The sequence below is a fragment of the Rissa tridactyla genome, chromosome 27, assembly GCF_028500815.1.
Source record: "Rissa tridactyla isolate bRisTri1 chromosome 27, bRisTri1.patW.cur.20221130, whole genome shotgun sequence".
Classification (NCBI taxonomy): Eukaryota; Metazoa; Chordata; class Aves; order Charadriiformes; family Laridae; genus Rissa; species Rissa tridactyla.
This window is the reverse complement of record NC_071492.1, coordinates 1697426-1719330: the sequence shown is the minus strand read 5'-3', so window position 1 is coordinate 1719330 and position 21905 is coordinate 1697426. Positions and strand designations below refer to the sequence as shown.

The window sequence follows — 21905 nt, the reverse complement described above, 5'->3', positions numbered from 1 at the left end:
TTCCTGAGATGTAGTTATTTCTTTGGCTTAAATATTACTTAAATATTTCTCAGTTCTCCCTCTTGCATCTTCACTCTCCCATCCCTGGAGGTGTTCAAGGCCAGGTTGGACAGGGCTTTGAGCAGCCTGTTCTAGTGGGAGGTGTCCCTGCCCATGTCAGGAGAGTTGGAACTGGATGATTTTGAAGGTTCTTTCCAACCCAAACCATTCTCTGGTTCTATCCAACCTCTCTCTTGCCGAGGTTGAGTCTCTTCCCACCCTCGTCTCATGGCTCGGCTCTGTTCCTGGCTCTTGTACCCAAAAAGATGATCCTGCTATGCTCAAAACCAACCGTGGAGTTTGTTCCCTTCCCCCGCCAACGGATTTTGCATTCATTCATCCCATGAATGAGCTGAAAAAAACCCACAAGACTGGGTGGTGGAGGAGACTTTGCAAGTCCTGCATTCCGGCTTCTGGGTGGAATTATTTGTTCTTGGGCCGTGACCTAGAATAGTGGCCAAAATCTCCGGCTCTGCATTCAATTAACTCTCTGGAGCACAACCCGCCGTCGTTAAAGCTGGGTTTTCCCCTCCTCGCCCCATCTCTGCTGACCTACATCCCCACGGAGCTTTTGTTAAAGCCCTTGGCTCTTTGTATTTCCATTCTTCCCGAAACACGGGCGGAAAGAAGAGGAAGCTGCAGCACTTTTCCTGCTGAGCTGTTTTCATCCTCCTCATCCTCCCGTCAAAATTCCGCTATAACGCGCCAATGCGATGTGAGCGGTTGAAGGGAATCTCTTCTGAAAATGGGGACTTCCCTGCAAAATTAGGAGATATGGAGCAGCAGCTGGAGAAAAAGGCATGACTCATGACTGAACTATGTTCAAACATGGGCCAGATGCCTAAAAATCAGGAAAAAAAAAATCAGTAAATGATCTGGAATCCTCATGAATCCCAAGGATCAGACTCATCCCCTTGCAGGAACAGCACGATCCACAGCTCTGCATATTTTTTTTTTTAATAGAGATGTCCATAACCTGCTCTTTTTCACCCTTATATCACAGCCAAGAAATGGAGGAAGCTGTGGCTTCCGCGGTGTTTTCCGCGCAGCTGAATGCGCTGGGATGGATCCAGCAGCCGGAACACTGGGACGACCTTCCAGTTCTGATGGGAGCAGACAGAAACCCCGTGTGTTTGGGGCCAGTAGAAGGGGGAAAAAAAGCCTTTTGGTGGCCTCAAGACCATTTTGGGTTAAACTTTGGCCTCCCGGGTGTCAGAGAAGGCACCGAGAAGGGCCGACGGCTGGATGGAAGCAGAAGGTAAACCCGAGAGCGTGTTGGCTCGGGAGGATTTTACCATTTATCTGCTAAAGGAAGGAGGAGGAAAATACACCGAGACCCCCAACACATCAAATACGACCCCAATACTCCGTACCCCCCGTAGCTGGTGTTGTATTTGGGAGAAAAAACGCCTTTTTGTTGTTCCCTGGTGGTCTAGTGGTTAGGATTCGGCGCTCTCACCGCCGCGGCCCGGGTTCGATTCCCGGTCAGGGAAAGAAGGGTTTTACGCCTTTTTTCTTTTTTTTTCCCCCAAACTTAATGGGACCAGCTGCACAACGCGAAGCATCCCGACCCCCCCGCGGCCCGGCCGTGGGTGCGGAGCGTGGCTGGAGGGAGACCAAAAGGGGACTTGGCACTTCAGCCGCCACAGAGCGGGGGGGGGGGGGGGGCGGGGATAGACGAAACCTGCGGCCTGGAGCTTTTCCTGCTGGATTCTCCCTCCTGAGATGAAATTCCACCAATTCCCTCTCCTCGCCCATCGCGCTGGCACCGCCCAGTCGCGGCTGAGGGGCTGCACCCTCCCCCCTTCATGCGCAGCCCGGCTAGCTCAGTCGGTAGAGCATGAGACTCTTAATCTCAGGGTCGTGGGTTCGAGCCCCACGTTGGGCGAAGTCGCTTTTGACGTTTTTACCCCACTCCCCTCGCAGAAAAAAATTAATTTTCGGACTGTTTCAGGTAGATCAGAGCACGAGTTTACGTTATGGGAAAAGGAGCTGTGGTGAAATCAGGGTGGCCTTCAGTCCTCCAAAAGGAGGAAAGACACCTTCTTTCTCACCCTTTCCTTCGTTTTTCTGTCTTAAATTCTCCTCCAACCTCTGCTGCTGCAGATTCCACTTGCTCTCGTCTCAAGCCCTAACATGGCGTTATTTACTATAGCTTTATGCAGGCTTTTGAGCTGTGGCTGTTTTGAGCCAAAGGATTTGGGAATAACTTGGAGCAGGTAGGCGGGTTTCTCAGAATCCTTTCCTAATTAACCATGTCGTTACTTAAGGCGTAACCACGGAGTTTAAACCATCCAGAAAAGACGGTGGGCACCAGCCTCCGTGCTCTGTTATGAGCCCTATTTCTCGAGCACGCGTGGTCCGTGAGCTGTGTTTGTTCCTGGGGCGCACCTCGGTGCATTAAGCAAGCATCCACCCCACGGGGGTCGTCAACTGGCTTTCAGCCACCCATGTCCCACCAAGGCCAAGCTTGCTTGCTCCAACGGAGAGGTCGACGCAGCTCTGCCACCCGTCTGTGGTTTAAAGGAAGCCAACTGCCGTGGTCCGTAGGCTCGAAGGGTTGAAGAGCATGTTTTAGCCATTCCAGGTCCCCTGCAGGCAGTAGCTCAGCTGAGGGAAAGGCTGGAGAGGAAAATCAAAGCAAGAAAAATACAAAGAGGGGAGAGAAGTGGTGCCAAAACTCTTTTTCTCTTCTGTAAAGTCCTACTGGCAAGCTTAGGAGAAACGGGCTTCAGGATCAGGTCAACGTTTCCCAGCCCTTGTCTTCTCTTAGTCTCTTCTCCACGAAAAACCGTGCCCAGTGGGATAAATTGGAGTGATTAAACGCGATGCTGAACAGGGAGGGGGACAGAGAAGGGAGGAGGGAGGGTTTGCAGGCCCCCCAGATGGGATGGGGCACATCCTTCTCCCCCTGCTTTGGGTGTGATTTGTGGAGGAAAATTCGAATTAGCTGGTCTCAAAAGGGTACTCGTGAAGCGGAGAAGGGCTATGGGTCTATAAAATCGGCCTCTTTGGCTCTTTCTTGTAGGATTAACCCTGGGTTGACTTCGAAGTTGTGAGCTGGGAGGGGGTTTCTCTGCACAGAGGGAGATGAAAGGGCCTGAGTGCCTGTAGACTCGCCCACGTAACGGATGACTCCACGTCCCGGAAGGTCTCTCCGGGCTCGGTGAGGAGCCGTGTTTGCCCAGGTGCGAGCAGAAGCATTGTTCCCACCAAACAATGTCCCCCGGTGGCTCCAAGGTCGTTCAGGTCCTGGGTCAGCCCAAGCGCAGGAGAAGAATAAAGGCGGTGGGGACGCGCGGCCGGCGGATGCTTGGACCTCGGAGGGGGAAGCGGAGCCTGGTAAGGGACCTTCTCTCGGGGCTGTGTTTTTGGGACTTTTCTGCACTTTGAGTCCGCTGGCACCACCCCAACGCACCCTCACGAACCGCCCAGGGAAGAGCGTCCGCTTATTTGAATGCTGCTATTTTCATACTCATAAAACTGAACACTTTGCTAAATCGTTGCCAAATTTACACTTTCAGGCAGAAAGATAGTGGAAAAAAGGGCAATTCGACAGCCCGGCTAGCTCAGTCGGTAGAGCATGAGACTCTTAATCTCAGGGTCGTGGGTTCGAGCCCCACGTTGGGCGCTTGAGGTTTTGTTGTTTTTTTTTTTTTTTCTGTTTCTTTACCCAAACCTGCCTGCTTCTGGGTACAGACAATTGCCGGTGCTAGGTCTAAGCAAGAGGTGGTGGAAGCATCTCAGGAAATAAAGAAATGTGCGGGTTTTTTTTATTCATAAGATCATTTTATTCATTTGGGAGATTTCTGCCTCGAAAGCATGGCTGTTAAAATTGATGGAGCAGCAAGGTGGGATTGTCTGTATTTCAGCTTTTTAAGGTGCTGGAGGATTGTCTAACAATGTCCTTCAAGTTTCTCTACTCATTTTGCCCCAAAAGGGACCTCAAAGACATCTGTACTGTGAGGTTTTTTTTGCCCCATTGGTTTTCCCCCCCTGCCAGAAGGGCTGATCACTGAGTAAACTCGTTACAGGGATTAATTAACTGCTGGAGCCGTTCTCATCCATAGGCAACCCTGTGCTGGGCTGAGGTGCAGCTGGGAGGTCAGGATCTGTCCCCTTTCCCAAGATGAAGGTGCTCTTCGTGGGGTTGACCCTTGTCTTCTGCATTGGAGTTGGTAAGTGGAGCGTCACGGTTAAATGGGATTTGATAAGAGGCCAGGGAGTATCTGGTGGTGGTTGGAGGGGTCTTGCCAAGCCCGTGATGTCTGCAGTGTTGTCGCAGCGTGACCTGGGTGTCATCTGCTCCGAGTCAACCCCCAGCAGAGAGAAATCTCTGCCACTGTTTTCAGCGTTACCTGAATGGAAATGACTCTTCCACTCGCTTCCCAGTAGACTCAAAGAGACCTCCTCTGGGCCAGGAGCTTCAGCTGTAGGTTGCTGGATCCCGGGCTAGATGTGCACCTTCTCTGCCCCGGGGAGCTGTTGTCATGGTCTTGCTGTGGATGAACCCCACCCCACATCCACGTTTATTCTCTGTGGGTCCGTAGTTTGCTTTGTTCACCTAAAGCCATGTTTGCAAAGCTCTACCAAGAAGGGTTAAGTGTCCATAGGCATCACTTGCCTCTCCCCTACAGATGAGGGCTGTGAAGGTGACACTTGGTCCTTTCCCTGTGGGGCTTTACATCTTCTCGGGGTGACCTCCAGCTTATCATAGGGGGTGTCTGAAAGCTCTGCAGAACGGAGCCCCATGTTCATTGCTGCTTCTTGGTCTGCTGCAGTGGAGGTTCTTCAATGCAAGGTCTGCAAGTACAAGATCCCCTTTGTCGGATGTTTCCGGGGAGCGAATGAAACGACTTGTGGGCGGAGAGAGAAATGTGCCATCATTAAAACCTCCCTGGGTACGTAGTTGTGTGTGTGGGGGGTGTCAAAATGATGTATTTTCTTTGGTTCCCTGCGGGTTGTCCTTGTCTTTGGAGAAGCAAATTGGTTTGTGGAAGGCGTGAGGATGCGATGGTGAACCCGATGTGGGAAAGGGCTAAGGCAAGGGGCCAGATTCCTCCTCTCGCTGGAGGTCGCCCTGTGCATGGTTAAAAAAAAAAAAAAAAAGTCCCTTTTCACAGAAAGGCAGGGGTTGGAAGGGACCTCTGGAGATCACCCCGTCCAACCCCCCTGGCCAGAGCAGGGTCACCTCGAGCAGGTTGGACAGGAACGCATCCAGGTGGGTTTTCAATACTTCCAGAGATTTTTAGGCGAGGGAGAGTCTCCCAAAGAAGCCGCATGGGGTTTGCATCTGCCTCATTTAGCTCTTGCTCTTAATTAGGCGAAGCGCGACTTCCCTTGGGTGCGCTATTGAAGGGGCTGGTCGCTTCAAAGCCCACCACGGGTTTTTTTTTTGGTTAGTTTAGTGCTGTTTTCTTCTAACCCTCTCTGCCCGCCCCCTCTGCAGGGAAGGTGACCCTCTATTACCAGCAAGGCTGCACCTCCTCGATGAATTGCGGCCGCCAACGGGCATCCGACGCGGAATCCCGCCTGACGTCCCGCTATTCCTGCTGCGAAACTGACCTCTGCAACGAGGAGTGGGATGAAGACCCCACAGACTAGCCTGCAGCAGGACCCGGTGCGGTTCCAACCGTTTCACCCTAAATTAGGATGGCTGCGGGGCGTCTGGCCTGATTTTTGTGGCAGCTCTAGCAATAAACGCGCAGGCCCGTAACTGGCGGCTGCATTTGGCTGGTGTGTGTGTTTTCCTTCTCCAGGCAGACGCTCCTATTAACAGCTCTTCAGACTCAGCGTTCCTGGTGGTCTGGAAGCAGCTCGTGGCCCTGAACATAATCCTGCTGCTAAAAAACCCAAGGGCAAGCGGAGGTGCTTTCCCCTGGTTGCATCCCATTATTATTATTTTTTTTTTTCTTCCTACAGCGCAGGGCTGGGAACTTCTTTGCTGGGAACTTTGCAGCCAGGGTGGTGAAGGAGAGCATCAGGGAGCTGCTGGAAGCCAAGAAAAATAAAGGACACGCGTATCTAATAGATATTTGGTATTTATTTCACCCGTGCGGACCCAAAATTCCCTTTCTAGTTAACGGAAGTTGAGCCATCCATCAATAGATGGATCGTAGACAAGAGACGGTCCTTCAGGAGGTACCGAGCTCCTGCTGTTGACTTCAGGTGGAACCTAAAGGTGGATGAGTTCAGGACGCTTGTAGCCTGTAGCCCAAAGGCCCCGCAGAGGAGGGGGCAATGCACTATTATAAGCAGTTTTAAAATAAATGGACGACTTTTTTTTTTTTTTTACCCTCACCCATATCTTTGAAGGCAAAATGTCTATGGCGGGAGGAGAAACTATGAGCGTGAAGTGTGGGAATTGTGCGAAGGCAGAGATTTTGCTGTTGTCATTGTCTAGTCCAGGGAAATGGGTATTTTGGAATTTATTTTTTTTTCTGTCTTATTGCAGCGCGAGGGAGAGGGGAAAATAGGAACAGAGTTTATTTTGTCTGATGCGTCTGTAGCTGGGAAGCTCAGTGTGGCAAGACGTTATTTATCTCGATGACAGGTCGTATTTTTTTTTTAACGAGGATAAAAAAAAGTCCTGTCCGCTGCACTGGGCAGCAGAGGGAAGGGATGCTCCTCTTGGTTATTACCCCCTGAGGAGGTTTTTTTGCAGATAAGCTGGTGGCCGCGGAGATTCCTGTGTGGCTTGGGGTTGTAGGGGCTTCTTGCTTGCGGATGTGGGTGTCTTCTGGAGTTCAACTTCCAACTTGTTTCTGGGACGAGAAATTTGCAGGAGGCCCCTTCCAGCCTTGGGACTGATCTTGGCTCCACCCAGCCTTGTAGCTGGCTCCAGTTTTTCGGGTAAGCAGGGGGAATTCCAGTGCAGGATGGTGACCGCTCGCACGTGTCCTACCTGGAAGCCCAGGCATGAGAGTCTGACCGTGCTTGGACTCACCTAACACGGGACCAAACTTCAAAGGATGATCAACCTCCTGGATAGTTTGGTATCAAAAGCCAGTGTCCTGCAAGAAACCATGATATCGGGGTTGAATTTTTCCCTTTCCCCCCCCCCTCTTCCCTTCTGTTTTGGATGTCCCAACCTCTCCTTAGCCTAAACAAGCCACCCACAGTAGGTGGGAGATGTCCCGCAGGTGACGTTCCTGCCCTTCTTTGCGTGGTGCTGCCCCAAATACGAGCTGGGAGACGAATCATTCATCGAGGGGTTTGGAGGAGGGATGCAGGATGGAGGACCCCTGCTCCTCTGGAAGGAGAGACGGAGCGTTGGGGAGGGTTAAAGGGCTGCAGAGACCCTGTGGAGAAGGTCTGGGCTTGGAGACAGGTGGAGGGAGGTGCTGGAAACACGATCCTGGCCCTGGGCAGGGAAAAGAGCTTTGGCACAGGGGAGGAGAGCAGAGCCGGAGCGGCTGGGGAGGAGGAGGAGGAGGAGGGAAGGAGATCGGTGGGTGCCCAGGATAGATGCAATGGGGGAGGGGAAGGAATGGTAAGTGAGATGGGGTGGGAGGGGAGGGGGTGACAGAGGGGACAAATGGGGCAACCGAGGGCTGGGAAGGAGCAGGAGCTCGAGCGGCGCCGAAATGTCGGAGACATCCAGGGTTGGGGCTGGTTTCCTTCGTCACAGCACGGTGGAGCGGCTGCCACGGGCTCCTTCCCGCTGGGAGCCCTCGGCCACCAGGCTCGTGTCCCCCCTGTCCCCTTCTCACACCCTCCCAACGCAAAAAGTGGGGAGATTCGGGAGGATGCCCCTTTCCTACGCCTCCGCTCCGAGGTACGCCGGGTCAGCTCGGGGCATGGGGAGGGCAGTGGGATGCGCTTGTCCGTCTATCCTTTTTTTTTTTTTTTCCCCCTATATCCACCTTTTTCTCCTGCTTTTCCCACTGGGCTGCCCATTGCTTCCGTCAAGGTGTCTCACCCTCTCTTTTTTTTTTTTTAAACTTATTTTTAATTTGCTGTTTATGCATCTCTGGAGAGCGTGTGGATTTTTCTCTCCAGCTCAGAGTCCACCTCCTCTTCCTTTCTGCAGATGGAAAAAAAAAAAAACAAAAACCAACAAATCGATGCGTGACATACATAGGAAAAAATATACAGTTTGTGTTTTTTACATACGGTTTGTGATTTACAGATCAAGAGAAGGGGAAGAGAAAGCACTTTCCCTTCTGTAGGGAGTGGTGTGTGCGTGTATAAATATACATCAACGTATACGAGCAGGGGTCAGCAGATAAATACGCGCAGAAGTGGAAATGGTCGTCTGCAGAAAAATTCCCTTTTCCGTAGGGCACTGTGTACATATAAATGGATATATATAGGGTTATATATGTATACATATATATGCTCCTATATATATGAGTCTGTGTGTGAATATATACATATAAAAATATATATATATATATTCTGCTGTTTGCCTGAGTCATTTGTTCCATGCTATTTCCGATCACGAACTAATTCGGTCACAGCAGGCACTGCCAGCCAGGCTTCACTTCCCTGTGAGCAGACGAGGGATTCCTTTCCAAGCCCAAAATTGTATTTAAACCGACCTGAAAAAGCTCATTCCTGGTCCCAAATGGAGCAAATCTGGCGTAGGAGTAAAGGCTTGCCTGAAGCCCCGCGCTCCTCTTTCGCGGACGCTAGAAAAGGCGACTGCCAGAAAAGTTTTTGAAGTCAAAAGCGAGGGTCAAGGGGAGGGTGGACACCCTTCCCCTGTGTTCTTCCCCACCCGCAAAGGTGTCAGGACGAACGCAACCCCTACTAGAAGTCGGAAACCCTTTGCAAACCCCTGGCATCAGGACGCCAAGACAAGTTTTGCGAATGTAACTCTGCCAGAGCAACCTCTGGGGTCGGGATCGGTCTCGCCGTAGCTCCAGGTGTCTCCGAGGGAAAGACCTCGACAGGGGGATGCCGGATCAACCGGGCTGAATTTAAACGGGCGTTTATGGATAGGTTCGCCTGGTCTGCTCTCAAGTCCTCGTTAGAAGACTAATCACTTCCCAGAAGTGCCTACATTTCTGTCTCGATGGTAATGAGACCCCTGCCCCGCCCCCCCTCAAGTCACTCGTTTTATTTCTGTTCTCCGTAACAAGAGCTTTGGTGACCTGCTCGGGTAAAGACAACCGTATTCTAGACAAACCCCCGCCGATGAAGGTTCCTCCTGTATCAATTATCATTCCCCTTTAATGCGAGACCTCTGAGGTTGCACGCAACATTCCTGGGAGACAAAAAGCAGGTTTGAGATGCAGGACCCCCAATCCAGAGCCTAATCTTTGCGGATTTGGGAAACTGCCCCCCCCCCGGATCTTGATATGGACTTCACATCCATGTGTATTCCCTTTCTCCTGTTGCTTTTTATGGCCCCTGTTGAGCCCTGGAGCTCAACCAAGTCATCTGAGTCCCCAGCTGAAGCTTCCAGGGTGAAATGAGTCTTTAACGAGCGCTCAGATGGTTGCCTGGATCAGAGCCTAGAGCAGCTGTTAAACACAAGCCTGGGGGCTCAGATCTTGCATTTAGCACCAAGTCCACCAAAAAGGCAAGGAGACCCAGCTCTGGTGGCCGTATCCCCAAAAATTTCCCTTTTCCCACCTCCCTCCTGCCAAAAAAAAAAAAAAAAAAGAAAAGAAAAAAAAAAGACAGAAAGCCCAAGATCTGTGGGGGAGCAGAGGGTAGGGACCTACTTCTTCGTTCTTTTTCGTCCACCTGCATGTTGTCCCCTAATGCCGAGGTCTTCGTTAGCAGTTTAAAGAAAGCGGAGACTGCAGAAGTGACCTCAGGCATCGGGCTCATTCCTGGAAGAGGAACGCCCACTCGGGGCTGGATGCCAAGCATTCATGTTCTGCCTCCAGCCCCGGTGAAATCCGTCCTTGCCCGCAGGAGAGAGGCCATGGCGGCGGTGTTTCTGCCCGGCAACCTCCAGGATGAAGCCACTTGCTCCGTCTGCCTGGAATTCTTCAAAGACCCCGTGTCCATCGAGTGCGGGCACAACTTCTGCCGGGCGTGCATCATCAAGAGCTGGAAGGACCTGGAGATGGACTTCCCCTGCCCCCAGTGCCGGGAGGTCTTCCAACAGAAGAGTTTCAGACCCAACCGGCAGCTGGCGAACATGTCCGAGATCATCAGCCAGTTCACCCTCCGTGGGGCCAAGGGTGCCGAGGAGGATGGGCTCTGCGGGAAGCACAGGGAAGCCCTGAAGCTCTACTGCAAGGATGACCGGAGAACCATCTGCGTGGTCTGCGACAGGTCCCGGGAGCACCGGCCACACACTGTGGTACCCATCGACGAGGCGTCCGAGGAGTACAAGGTACCTGCCTGTCTGTCTTTCCACCCTGAAGAAGACCCTCCAGGTCTTTCTGCCTCCTGGTGGGATGGTTGTGTCGTGTATTTGCGCTCGCTGAAGTCCCCGAGCTGTCACCCGGCTTTCCCAGTCTCACCCTTGTGCTCAACCACCCCGAAAAGAGCTTGTTGCTGCTTTCCGGCTTTCCAAAGGCTTGGGAAACCCTCTCCGGTTACGCAAAACCCTCTTGTGACTTCATGTCACCTCTGCAGCTGGGGAGAGCGTGGGATTAAACACAGGAGGCAGTGAGACAGAGTTTCTCCTATGCGAGCTCCTGCGAAACCCCTGGAACGCTTCCCATCCCTGGGGGTGTTCAAGGCCAGGTTGTACGGGGCTTGGAGCAGCCTGGTCTAGTGGAAGATGTCCCTGCCTGTGGCATTCGCCCACTAGATGGTCTCGAAGGTCCCTTCTGACCTAAACCGTTGTACGAAAAAATTCCTCGGAAAGCCGCGTGAGCACCACGCTGCGAGCGCTACCTGTGGGCACCCGCCTTATTGGCAGGGTTGCAGCCGACGGAGCGACCACCCAGATCTGTTTGAGGTCTCAGCGAGCGTCCAAAGATCAGTTTGGGTTGATTAAAGCCAGGCTGAGTTCCGCTTGTGCCCAGAGCAAAGGTGGGGGAGATAGTAGCAGCAGCCAATGGAAACAGCGCGTGAACCCTCCCCTGGCATCCCCCGTCAGGTGCAGCAAAGGAAATCGAGTGCAGGAAAAGAAAGAAAGAAAGAAAAAAACCAACCAGTAATATCTTCTTTTTTTGTTCCTAGGAGAAAATCCAAGGACGCTTGGATTTCCTGAAAAAGGAGAGGCAAGAGCTGCTGGAGTTCAAAGTGAACGACGATAAGAAAACCCAGGAGCTCTTGGTGCGTGTGTGCAACGCAGTGCTCTGGGGTGGTGGGGACAAGGCTCCGGGTTGGGACAGGTGGAGGAGAATGAAGATGCCCATGGCCTTTGGTCTCCCATCCTCACCCCTCTCCAAGGCCTTTGTCCAGGCATGCTACGTGCAATGTCTCCTCACCCCTCCCCAGTCTCACCAGTAAGCAGCAATGACACTGGTAGGCCCTCCAAATTCACCAGGTGGTCCCTCTCCACCCCAAAACCATCCCACCAGCTTAAACCCCTTTTTTCTGCTTTTCATTCCCAGAAAACCATCGAGAACGAGCGGCAGAAGCTGCTCTCGGAGTTCGAGAGGCTGCGTCAGTTCCTGCATGACCAGGAGCACATCCTCCTGGGGCAGCTGGAGAAGATGGAGAAGAACATCGCCAAGAGGCAGAACGAGAACATCACCGACCTCTCCAAGGAGATCACGCTCCTCAACAAGCTCATCACGGAGCTGGAGGAGAAAATCCAGCAGCCCATGCTTGAGTTCCTCAAGGTGAGACCTCTGCTAGGAAACGAGGCTTCGGGTCTGAGACATGACCCTTCTTCATCCTTTTTTAATATGTTCCTGGATCCTATAGGGATGTTTTTTTGGATAAATGCCTTTTTTTTTTTTTCCCCACACCTTTAATGAGCAGGTGGTGCATGGCAGTGCCTGAGCGCCCTGAGCTCTGCTACTTCAGGAATATCCTGAATCAGAGGTGTGCTCTTCATATTTCATAGCCTCTCATAAATTTTTCTTCCATGAATTTGCCTGGACCTTCTGAGCACCCATAAGTTCCTGTTCCAAGGCGTTCAAAGCTGAACTAGACCTTGCATGAAGGGCCACCACAGCGGTACTGGTTAGATCCTTAAACCGAGCAACTCCTTTTGCAAATCCAGGTTCTTGATGGGTTTGCAGCGCTGAAGGTTTGTGGCACGCCAAGTCCCACGTGTCCGCTCCTCCAGCTTAAAGACGTTGGTGAGGGCTCGGGATGGAGTTGAGGGTAGACGCACGTGGAGGCGGGCTCAGCAGGACACGGCTCCTTGCCAGTTTTCTCAGTGGAGTCCTGGCTGCAGAAGGTTGGCTGGGAGCTGAAAGCAGAGACGGGTTTTGGAGTCAAAATTGAGCTATTAACCAAGCTGGAAAGTATGAGGGAGAGAGCAGATGGACGCCAGGTATTGATTGCATGGCAAAGAAAGAAGCTGGAACTAATCCAGCCCTCCCAGTTACCCAAACTCTCCTTGTGTTTGGGATGCAGTTGGTTTCTCCTTGGGATGAAATGAGGTCTGAAAAACAAACCCGAGCCACCCATCCCAAAATCGAGCACTCCCGTCCTCCACCGAACGGCAAAAGGCTAATGGGCGACCTTCTTTTAATTGATGGTGTTTTGATTAAGCTAATTAGATTGAGCTTCTGGTGCGCGCAGACCCGCACAGGGTTAAATTCTCTCCCGGGCAGCATTGAAAGCACGGTAAATATTTGCAGATGGTTTCAGTACGTGGGCTACGGGTGAAAACTCGTTTCATGTGGTCTTTGCCCAGCCCTCACCAACGCACACAAAACCAATCCCCTAACAATAGGTCGTGTTTTTAAAAAAAAAAAAAAAATCCTTAGCCAGCTCCAGAGTTCCCATTTGCTGGGAGATGGGCATGGCTTTGTGTTGCCTTTGAGTCCCATCCAATGTACTCGCCATGGTTTATGCCCTTCTTTATATAATTTTAAAGGCATCAGAAAGGGTAAATAGTGTCACGGACTGGACCGAACATGGGTTTCATCTCAGTGAATTTTTGCCACGTAACAACTAGCTATTGAGGGTGTTTTAACCCATAATTTACATCCATCATCCACCCTTCCTGAGGGCAAATCATTTCCACCGTCAGAATATCAATCCCCGGGTGGGATGAATCACCCCTCGGAGGAGCCCTAAACTCTTCTTGGTGGTGACCAGACCGTGGAAGTCCAGGTATTATGAAGACATAGGTGTGTAAGTTTAATGACAGCTTTCTAGGTGGCCACGCTATGGCGGATGAGGTCCCTTTGCCTCTTAGGCAGGTGGATACTTGCAGGTGTCTTTCTGTAAGTCAAGTCTTCACACGGGACAGGTTGATAGGACCTTCTCAGAAGTGGGAGACCAGCAGAGAGATCCTTAAAGCACCCCAAAGGCTGCCAGATGCCTACACCTGTGTTCACAACAACAGCGGTCAAATACTAGAATAGGAAGCAGAGAGGTTTTGGTAGCCACCACCCTAGAAGATTCTCTCAACTCACCTGGGCAAGGCCCTGGGCAAGCTGGCATGCTTTGAGCAATGGGTTGGATGAGAAACCTCCAAGGGCAGGTTCCAACCTAAACAACAACAAGACTTTATGGGCATAAACCTGGAGTATTGTACATAGGAGCATTTGGGAGGTTTGGTTCCCCCCAGAAGCCGTTGGGTCTTTAGTTGCTGCAGACACTTGGGTGGGATTTGGTGGGACTGTGGCCTTCCAAAGCTGAAAGCGTAACATTTGAGGCATGGATCCATGCCTGCTCATTGAAGACACAAGGGATGGACGTCCCGGTTGGGTTCAACGAAGGGGAATTGCTCTTGTGCTGTCTGAACCAGGGGAGACGTAGCAGAAGTTGCACAGTGATGTCACTCGGTCTCTCTTTTTCCTTTCTAGGATGTGATGAACATCATAAGCAGGTATGGAGCACCAATTCTCCCCCTCTTTCACGCTCTTTTGCTCTCACCAGCACTCTTTAAAGGTCAGTGTTTACAGTCCAAATGCCAGAGGGAGGCACTGGGGTAGACGGAGCTCGCCTCCTACTTGCTGCAAGCCCTGGGTTTCTTCCAGCTTCTTGGAAAACTTACTGTTAGCACAAAGTCTTTTCCTACCGGGCAGTTTCTTCAAAGGCCAAGTGAGACCAGAAACCCCAAGTCGTCTTATTTTCCTGATACCCAATTCACACAGGGCAATGCTTTAGGCACCATTTAAGGTCCAAAAATGAAGTTTAAGCTGCGGGAGGAGCAGCTGAGTCGGGGGGAAACCCAGCACGGACACCCGTTCCAGCAACCGGCCAAGGGGGTTTTCAAAGCCAACATGTAAATCCTGGTGTCCTCAGCCCAGGCAGGGTGAAATCGTGGTGTGATCCTTGCAGTGTGGTGTTGAGCACTTGGAGAGACGGGGTGGGAGCATTGCACACTGCCAACCGCAAATAAAAAGAAAAAAAAAGAGAGTGGGGGAACGGCAGCGATTTCCTTATGTATTTTTTTTTTCACTTTTCTCTTTGTAGAAGTGACGATGTGAAGTGCCAGAAGCCTGTGCCGGTGTGCACGGATATGAAAATGCACATCTGCAATTTCTCCCTCAAGACTGTCGTCCTTGAGAAAGTCTTAAAGAAATTCAGAGGTAGGTGGAAATGAAACCTGCGGGGGGGCGGGGGGAGTTTAAAATAGGCCTCGGCCTTTAGCAGGCATCGGGGAAAAGGGATGAGGAGTGCTGGGGATGCTGCGGATGTCTTGGAAGTCCCCTAGCGTATGCCTGGCCGGCAGTACTGAAATAGGAGAAGAAATTATGTTGGAAATGACGTTCTGGAGAAGTGCAGGAACAGGAGGAGACTCGCCTTGCCAGAGAAGGAGATGCAGGATTTTTTTTTTTTTTGAAAGTGGAAAAAAACCCAACCTCTGGCACATCGATCTGAGTGCAATAAAGCCTGCCATTTTGACTTCTCCAAGAGTTGGAGGCCGCGATAGCCAAGCTTTGCTTCTAGAAACCAACCGCTTGCAGCGATGCGGCAGAGCCACGAGATGGTGCTGAGGGATTTGGAAAGGAAGCCAGCGCCAGAAAACAGACCGGGAAGAGAAAAATCCCTAAATGCAAGTTACGCCCCGGAGCAATAATAGGCTTAAAGTATTGTGCTAAAAGTTTGAAACCCGTAACCCAACGAGGAGAACAAAATATGGCAGGGGACGATAAACAAGGCTTAAACAAATCCTGCATTCTCTTGACGTCAAGCAGCTTTTTTTTTTTTTTTTTAAAGAAAATAAAATAAAATTAAAATATATTAGTAGGAATTTCCCCCCGTTGCTTGTCCCCATTGCACAAGCTCGTGGCGTTGCTCCATCCTCAGCTCTCGCTGCCTGTCGAGTCCTACGGCGGCAATTCGGCACTTTGGCAACGTGACGCGGGTGTAAAAGTCGCGCAAAAAAAGAGATTTTTGCGGTTCCCTCTGGCTGTCTCGGTGCCGCCATTTACTTGCCTGTCTCTTCTTTTCAGAAAACCTGCAGGATGAACTGGGAAGAGGTGAAAAAGGTAAAAGGAAAATGTTCAAGACCTAGTGCCCTGGAGCAAAGACTTTAAATTGTGGTTGTAATTTGCAAAGCTGGTTTTGCAAAGCCGAAAAAAAGAGGGGGAAAAAAAAAAAAAGAAAAAAAGGCTTTTTTTTTAATTTCTTCTCTCTCGATGATTTCCAGATCCAGCCTGCTCAGTTCGAGAGTCAAAAGACGATTTTTCTAGCTGACGCCGGGGATCTTACAGCTAAGCTAGGTCCTTTCTGCCTGTTTACACTTAACAAAACTGCAGTGCGGAACAGAAGGAACAGATATTTGAACCCCAAACTGGATTAGTACCCTTCCAAGCCACGACTTGCTTTAATTCTGCCAGATTTGCTCTGTGGCCTGTGGTTGGGCTTGTCTTCCCACTGGGTTTTGGGATGGAGGGTGTGAGCACTCCGTAATCTGCTCCAGTGCAAAGTCAGATTACATAAATTCTGGGGAAAATTGTTGAAATTGTGGCCGCGGGCAAGCAGTGGCTTTCAGATCATGCCGTGCTGGAGAAGACTTTGCTCACCAGCTCTCCTGGGTTGGCAAAAGAGCAAGTTCTCGTGAGAGGTCATGGCTTTGCAACCAGCAAAACCAGCTGGGTTGTCCCGGATTGACTCTCTCAATGCTGGAGAAGTCTCTCCTTTGCTTGACCAGCGGTGGTGAGGACCAGGGAATGCCAACGAGCCAGGAAAGCACAATGACGGGCTCTGATGTGGTTCTACCACCAGCCTGATCCCTCTGACTCTGCACTGTGGTGGGTACAGATGGGCAGACGCTGTCAAAACCTGCCCCCATCCTCCAGCACCCTTCTTGGGGTGAAGGTTGCCATGCCCGGAGGAGTCAGAGATACCCCAGCAAAGCAAAGTCTCCTTTTAGAAGAGAAGGCTTGTTCTTGCTTTTGAGGTGGTGGTCTTTTGAGGTGGTGGTCAAGCATGGAGCTTGCAAACCCCTTGGGGAAGGCAGAGGAGGTCATGGGTTGAGTCCTTTCCGAGGACCATCCGGCTTTGAGGGGCCAGACTCTGCTCGCAAACTTCCCCAGACACCCCCGGAAGATGCCGATGGGTTGGCAAAGCAAGAGAGGAAACGCTGATGGCCAACATTTAAAAGCAACAACGGCAAAACGACCCTCACTGCATGTTCCTGGTGGTGTGTGTGCATGCGTAGAGGTGTAACTCGGCTGGGGCGGTTATACCGGCAAAACCCTCTGAAAGCAGACCGGGCCACGGCTTACGCTGCAGAGGTCAAGGGGTGAAGAAGGGACCGGCCAAAACCTTGTAGCAGCCATTGAATCCCACTCCTCTAAGCACCCTAATCCGCCTTTTCCAAAAGCTTTGAATTCTCTGAAATATATTTTTAAAATTTTTTTGTATGGTGCCTCAGCTCCTGGAGTCGCATTATTATTATTTTTTTTTTTTTTTAACCAAGCCAATCACCATTCACAGGCCCTGCCGCTGAGTTGAAGCTCAAACCCAAATCTCAACGACTCCAGGAGCCGGAGATGCAAGAAGGAGGAAGGAAAACACCTTCTGGCATCGAGGAAATTTCTTGCACATCCAGTTCATTTCCCCTAACTTTTTCTGAGGGACACTTGGAAAGCACCTAACTCTTGGCCTGATACAACAGTGCAAAATGCAGGAGATGTTACTTTAAGGCCAATCCCCCAGTTTTGGGGAGGAACCTGGTGCTTAAGTTTTGAAGGAGAAAAGGACCTACCCTTTCCTGTGGTTGCTATCACTTTTTCAACCCCTGTGAAACACCGTGAAGCTTTCAATCCCATCGTTTTTGGTCTTTTTTGGACTTCGTATGCAATCTTCGGGCCCAAGCCTACGGATTTTGAAAGAGCATAAAGGCCTTTAGCTAAATAGCCTCTGGTGCAGCATCCAACACGTTTCAGCTCCTGAGGTCCCATCTTAGATTCCCCCAAAGGGTCTCATTCATTCATGGCGACTTTGCTGACTACAACCACAATTTGAGGTCACTAACGTGCTCGCTCTTTCCTTTGAGCCTGATTTTGGAAGGGGAAAAGATGTTAGTATCAAACCTCATCTACACGCGTGTTTCTTTTGGGGTGTCCAGGTGCCATCTGGTGTGTAAAGATGCCCTTAGGTCGTGGCTTTCCCTGAGAATTTGTCATCGTGGGGGTAACCTGGGGACAGATACTCAACAGTTTATGATCTGAGGGGTGTGCGTGCCCCATCTTGTACGTTCTACATTAGATGAGCTGGAAACAAAACCAAGAATCAAAAAATATCAGTTTATTTGTGAAAAAACGTCTCGATCTAAGGTCCATTTTTACTGTATGTCCTTGCTAATCACCTGCATGTGGTTTCATCATGTTCTTTGCTCCTAAAGGCCCTGTGTTGTTGTTACCCATTTCTTAGGAGCAGCAGCGTGAGTTTTGCCCTCCCATGAAGGGAATCGGGGTGTCAATGTGGGAGGTGTCAGTGTCCCCCCTGGTCAGTGTTTGAGGGGTGCTGGCTGGTGGCGTTGATGAAGGATCCTGAGCCGATCCAAGAGCCAAAAGGCTACAATGCAGTTGCAGGTCTCCCTCTAGGACATCTTGAACCAGATCTTGGTCCTCATTTGCTATGATTTGCTTTGCTCTGTTCATCTTCACCCTCAGCTGGTGGGGCTTCACCCCTCGTGAGGATGTGAAAAGGTGAGGTAGATGCTCATCCCCTATCTATAACCTGGGTGAGGTGGGACCTTCCCCACCCACCTCCAAGTTTCTCACACATGTAGCTTGTCCCCGCGTGCTGGCAGGGAGAAGTAGTATATTTGTTAACATCTAGAGTTACTCCTCTTAAAATTAGCCCCGAGGCTCCGGGCTTCCTGTAGAGCCAATGGTGAGAGGAGGCATCTCAAGAACCGCAAAGCCAACCCAGAGTGTGAACTCGGCTTTTCCTTCACAACAGACTGTCCAGGGAGCTGAAGAGGAGGAGCTACTGAGGTTGGGATGTGGGTATTTGGGTTGGAATGTGGTTCAGCAACCGATGAAAGCATCCCCAGCTTGGGCTTTTAGTTGTTAAAATTCCTGTTGACTTAGTATCGCTGTCACTGCTGTCATCAACAGAGGACCTGACCCTGGACCCTGATTCGGCAAACCACCTCCTCATCCTCTCCGCAGACCTCAAGACGGTGAGGATGGGCTGTAGGAAACAGGAGCTGCCCGACAACCCCAAGAGATTCGACACAAACTCTCGGGTGCTGGCTACCACGGGCTTCAAGTCGGGAAGACATTACTGGGAAGTGGAGGTGGGGGCCTCGGACGGTTGGGCCTTCGGGGTGGCCAAGGAGTCCGTCAGGAGGAAAGGTCTGACGCAGTTTTCCCCCGAAGAAGGGATCTGGGCGGTTCAGCAAAACGGAGGGCGCTACTGGGCGGTCACCTCGCCCCAACGCACCCCACTGTGCCTCAGCCAGAAACTCAATAAGGTCAGGGTGTACCTGGATTACGAAGGGGAAGAAGTCTCCTTCTACAACGCTGACAACATGCAGCACATCTTCACCTTCAACGTCGCCTTCCAGGAGAAGGTGTTCCCCCTCTTTTCGGTCTGTTCCACCGTTACCTACATCAAACTGTGCCCCTGAGGCTTGTCACGGGCTTCGCTGAGGGCCCGTCTCCGTGGTCTTCACCGGATGGTGCCTGGGCAGCAGCGATGAGCACAAGAGACTCAAATCAACCATCCACCCTGGTTTGTTGGTACACAGGCAGAGACAATAGGTGGGTAATCAGGTAGTCATGAAAAAATATCACAAGGAGGGTCTTCAAACCACCCTAAAATGGAAAACAGCAATCGAAATCATCAGCAATCCCCCGAAGGTTGTGGTCACCATCTTAAACCCACCTCTGAACCAACCCAACTCTTCAGCGGGAAGGAAACCACCAGTAGTTGGGTCGTGGCTCCAAGTCTGATAACGGACGGGTATTTCTATTTTCTTCTGTGGGTCTAAGGATCAACGTTAGAGCTAGTGGGAAGTTTTGGAGTGGGCCCTCCGCCCCTTTGGAAGTGTCAGCGACCTGAAAATGAAATGTTTTGTGGGTAGACGTCCTGTGGGAAAGGTGGAGCGACACCAAGCAGAGCACTTTGGACATCCAGCCAAAGCCAGAACAGGCAAAGCTCCTTTCTAGTCAATTGAGTCTGATTAAACGAGGAAGTTTTGCTCCTCCTGAAGTGAATTTAACGGCGGATTTCCGTTGTTTCGTTATGCCGTTGCTCTCAACAAACTGTAGTCACCACCTCTGTGCCAAAAGTGGAAATCCTGCCCAGGTGCCTCCACTCCTACAAGATTTAGGAGGAGGTAATTAGGTTTATTAACTGCTCCTGGGGAGTAATTGGACCTTGGTGGGTCAGGATGCTCACTGGGCTGTGGGAGTGGTTATAAAGGTCTCAGTGGGGGTTTCTGGCTTTTTCCCCTCTTCCTTCTCCTGGGAATAAAGGTCTGCAATGAAGGGTGGGAGCCTGGTTGCTTGTTCCGGGTGGTACTCCTAAAATCTGGAATAACATCATACTCCAAAGGCTATTTTTGTGATGTTGGGATGCTGGCCTGAGGTGATCTGAACCAGGTGGCCACCGAAATCCAACCTCTCCTGGAGCTGAGCAGGGGTTGAAGAGCTTTTGGTTGCCCTCTCCGTCACCTCGCGTGAGTGCTCTGTGCTTCAGTTCTCTGCCAACGGCTCCTCCGGGCAGGAGGGGGGTTTTGCTGCTATTCCAGAAAAGGCTGAAAGGTGGGTTTTTTGGCTTTTTTTTTTTTTTTTTTTTGTGAAGCAACAGAGGTTGGTGTTGCTCCACTGTGTTTGTCCTACTGGATGTGAGCCAGACCCGTATTTTGAATTTTGGTGCTTCTCGTGAGGTCCCCTCTGTATAGAAGATGTTTTCAGAGTAACCCCTCAAGGTTGTCCTGCTTTGCCCAGATTAATGTAGATTTTGGGCGCTGAATCTTCTGTTTCCTCAGGCTCTCTTTACTGCTTGGCCCTTAGCAAAACCACACGTTTACCTTCGATTTATATTATTCTTTTTTTCTGGAAATCCTCACTTTTTGCAGAGACAGCAAATGCTTAACAGGTGTCTTGCTTTGTTCACGGTCGCTTCTGACAAAACAAAGCAGCCTTTAAAAAAATAATAAGCGTATTATTGTCCGAAGCGATGAAAAATGTGATTTCTGGGGTTTCTCCCGGGTTGTTGCTAGCCCACGGGCTGGAAATAAAATGTGAAGGTGCTACCCGTGCTCGTCTTCTCCGGTTTATTATTCCTAATTGCTGGCGGGCTGGAGACCATCAGAGTTGGGGTTTGGAGGATGGTCCTGCTGGGAATTTAAAGAAAGAATTTAAGTAAAGGCATATATATATATAGGGACAGTGGGGTGGGTTTTTTTTTCCCCCCTGCAACTGTTTATGTCAAGCACAAACCCAACATTTGCCTATTTCCCCTCAAATTAGGGCTGAAAATAAAAGATGGAGCCCACCTTTGCCTTTAGACGTCCCTGGGGGGGAGGAATGGGCTTCGTCACCTGGGTTATTCCGGCAGCAACGCGGCGTTTTCCTCGTTGCCTGTACTTTGGCCAAATCTCCTGCAAAAAAAAAAAAAAGCCAAACAAAAAAAATGATGCTGGAGGTACTGAGGATTGAAGCCCGATTTTTGGAGGGGTTGAACCCCAATTTTTGGTGGTTTCGGGGTGTGTGGGGACAATACGGTGGTGGTTTTGGGCCATTCGGCGCTGCTTCCTGCTGCTGTTTAGCGCAGCTCAGTGCCCCAGGCGGGTTTTGGGGGGTGAAATGAAGGTTTGGGGCGAAATAACCAGTTTCGGGGTTCCCCGGTGGAGCCGCCTGCGAGGGCAGGTGACTGGCGGTGGCTCCATAGCTCAGGGGTTAGAGCACTGGTCTTGTAAACCAGGGGTCGCGAGTTCAAATCTCGCTGGGGCCTCTGGCCTTTTCTTAGCTTCTTTTTTTTTTTTTCTTCCCCAAAACGCACCGTCGTTTTCCTCCGCGCCGGGACCGGGCGGAGCCGCCGGGGGGTTGGCCGGGACCGAGCCCGGGGACGGAGCCGCTCCCAGCACCGAGAGCCGCACCGGGAACCGTGTTTTCAACGCGGCTCGTTGGTCTAGGGGTATGATTCTCGCTTTGGGTGCGAGAGGTCCCGGGTTCAAATCCCGGACGAGCCCTTAGCTTTTTCCCTTCCTCGTCTTTATTCCCTTTTCCCACCCTTTCCTCCATTTTATTCCTTTCCCTCCCTCTTCTTCCTCTTTATTCTTCTTTTCTCCCTTTGTTCCTCTTTTTCCCCCCGTTTTTTTTCTTATTTTAAATATATTTTTTTTAATAATTTTTTAAGTCATTATGTTTTTCCCTTCCCTCTGCAGCATTTCGGAGTCCAGCTCT

General features: G+C 50.9%; 1 protein-coding gene, 1 long non-coding RNA gene and 5 other non-coding genes across 13 annotated transcripts; 6 read left to right on the top strand and 1 right to left on the bottom strand.

The window, feature by feature from the left end:
- Positions 1-1460: 1460 nt before the first annotated feature.
- Positions 1461-1532, top strand: TRNAE-CUC (transfer RNA glutamic acid (anticodon CUC)). Its single transcript has one exon. It is a non-coding gene; the product is annotated as a tRNA-Glu (tRNA).
- A 322-nt stretch (positions 1533-1854) lies between these two features.
- Positions 1855-1927, top strand: TRNAK-CUU (transfer RNA lysine (anticodon CUU)). Its single transcript has one exon. It is a non-coding gene; the product is annotated as a tRNA-Lys (tRNA).
- A 1670-nt stretch (positions 1928-3597) lies between these two features.
- TRNAK-CUU (transfer RNA lysine (anticodon CUU)) lies at positions 3598-3670 on the top strand. The gene has a single exon. It is a non-coding gene; the product is annotated as a tRNA-Lys (tRNA).
- A 3250-nt stretch (positions 3671-6920) lies between these two features.
- LOC128901721 (uncharacterized) lies at positions 6921-9917 on the bottom strand. Its single transcript, XR_008463504.1, has 3 exons — positions 9714-9917; positions 7905-8065; positions 6921-7052 (listed from the first exon to the last, which is right to left on the bottom strand). It is a non-coding gene; the product is annotated as an uncharacterized LOC128901721 (long non-coding RNA).
- LOC128901642 (E3 ubiquitin-protein ligase TRIM7-like) lies at positions 7484-20757 on the top strand. Of its 7 annotated transcripts, XM_054183740.1 has the most exons (9): positions 7573-7816; positions 9772-10336; positions 11134-11229; positions 11511-11741; positions 13890-13912; positions 14503-14618; positions 15486-15521; positions 15683-15755; positions 18606-18743. In XM_054183740.1, the coding sequence occupies exons 1-8, from the start codon at positions 7626-7628 to the stop codon at positions 15727-15729; spliced, it is 1305 nt and encodes a 434-aa protein (XP_054039715.1). In that variant the 5' UTR covers positions 7573-7625; the 3' UTR covers positions 15730-15755; positions 18606-18743. The 7 variants fall into 7 exon arrangements, with proteins under 7 accessions (XP_054039712.1, XP_054039713.1, XP_054039715.1 ...); XM_054183737.1 differs by lacking the exons at positions 7573-7816; positions 15683-15755 and adding an exon at positions 7484-7531 and having other exon boundaries at positions 18606-20757; XM_054183738.1 differs by lacking the exons at positions 7573-7816; positions 15683-15755 and adding an exon at positions 7497-7531 and having other exon boundaries at positions 9910-10336; positions 18606-20757.
- Positions 20758-21380: 623 nt separating this feature from the next.
- TRNAT-UGU (transfer RNA threonine (anticodon UGU)) lies at positions 21381-21453 on the top strand. The gene has a single exon. It is a non-coding gene; the product is annotated as a tRNA-Thr (tRNA).
- A 166-nt stretch (positions 21454-21619) lies between these two features.
- On the top strand, positions 21620-21691 carry TRNAP-UGG (transfer RNA proline (anticodon UGG)). Its single transcript has one exon. It is a non-coding gene; the product is annotated as a tRNA-Pro (tRNA).
- The last annotated feature ends 214 nt before the right edge of the window (positions 21692-21905 follow it).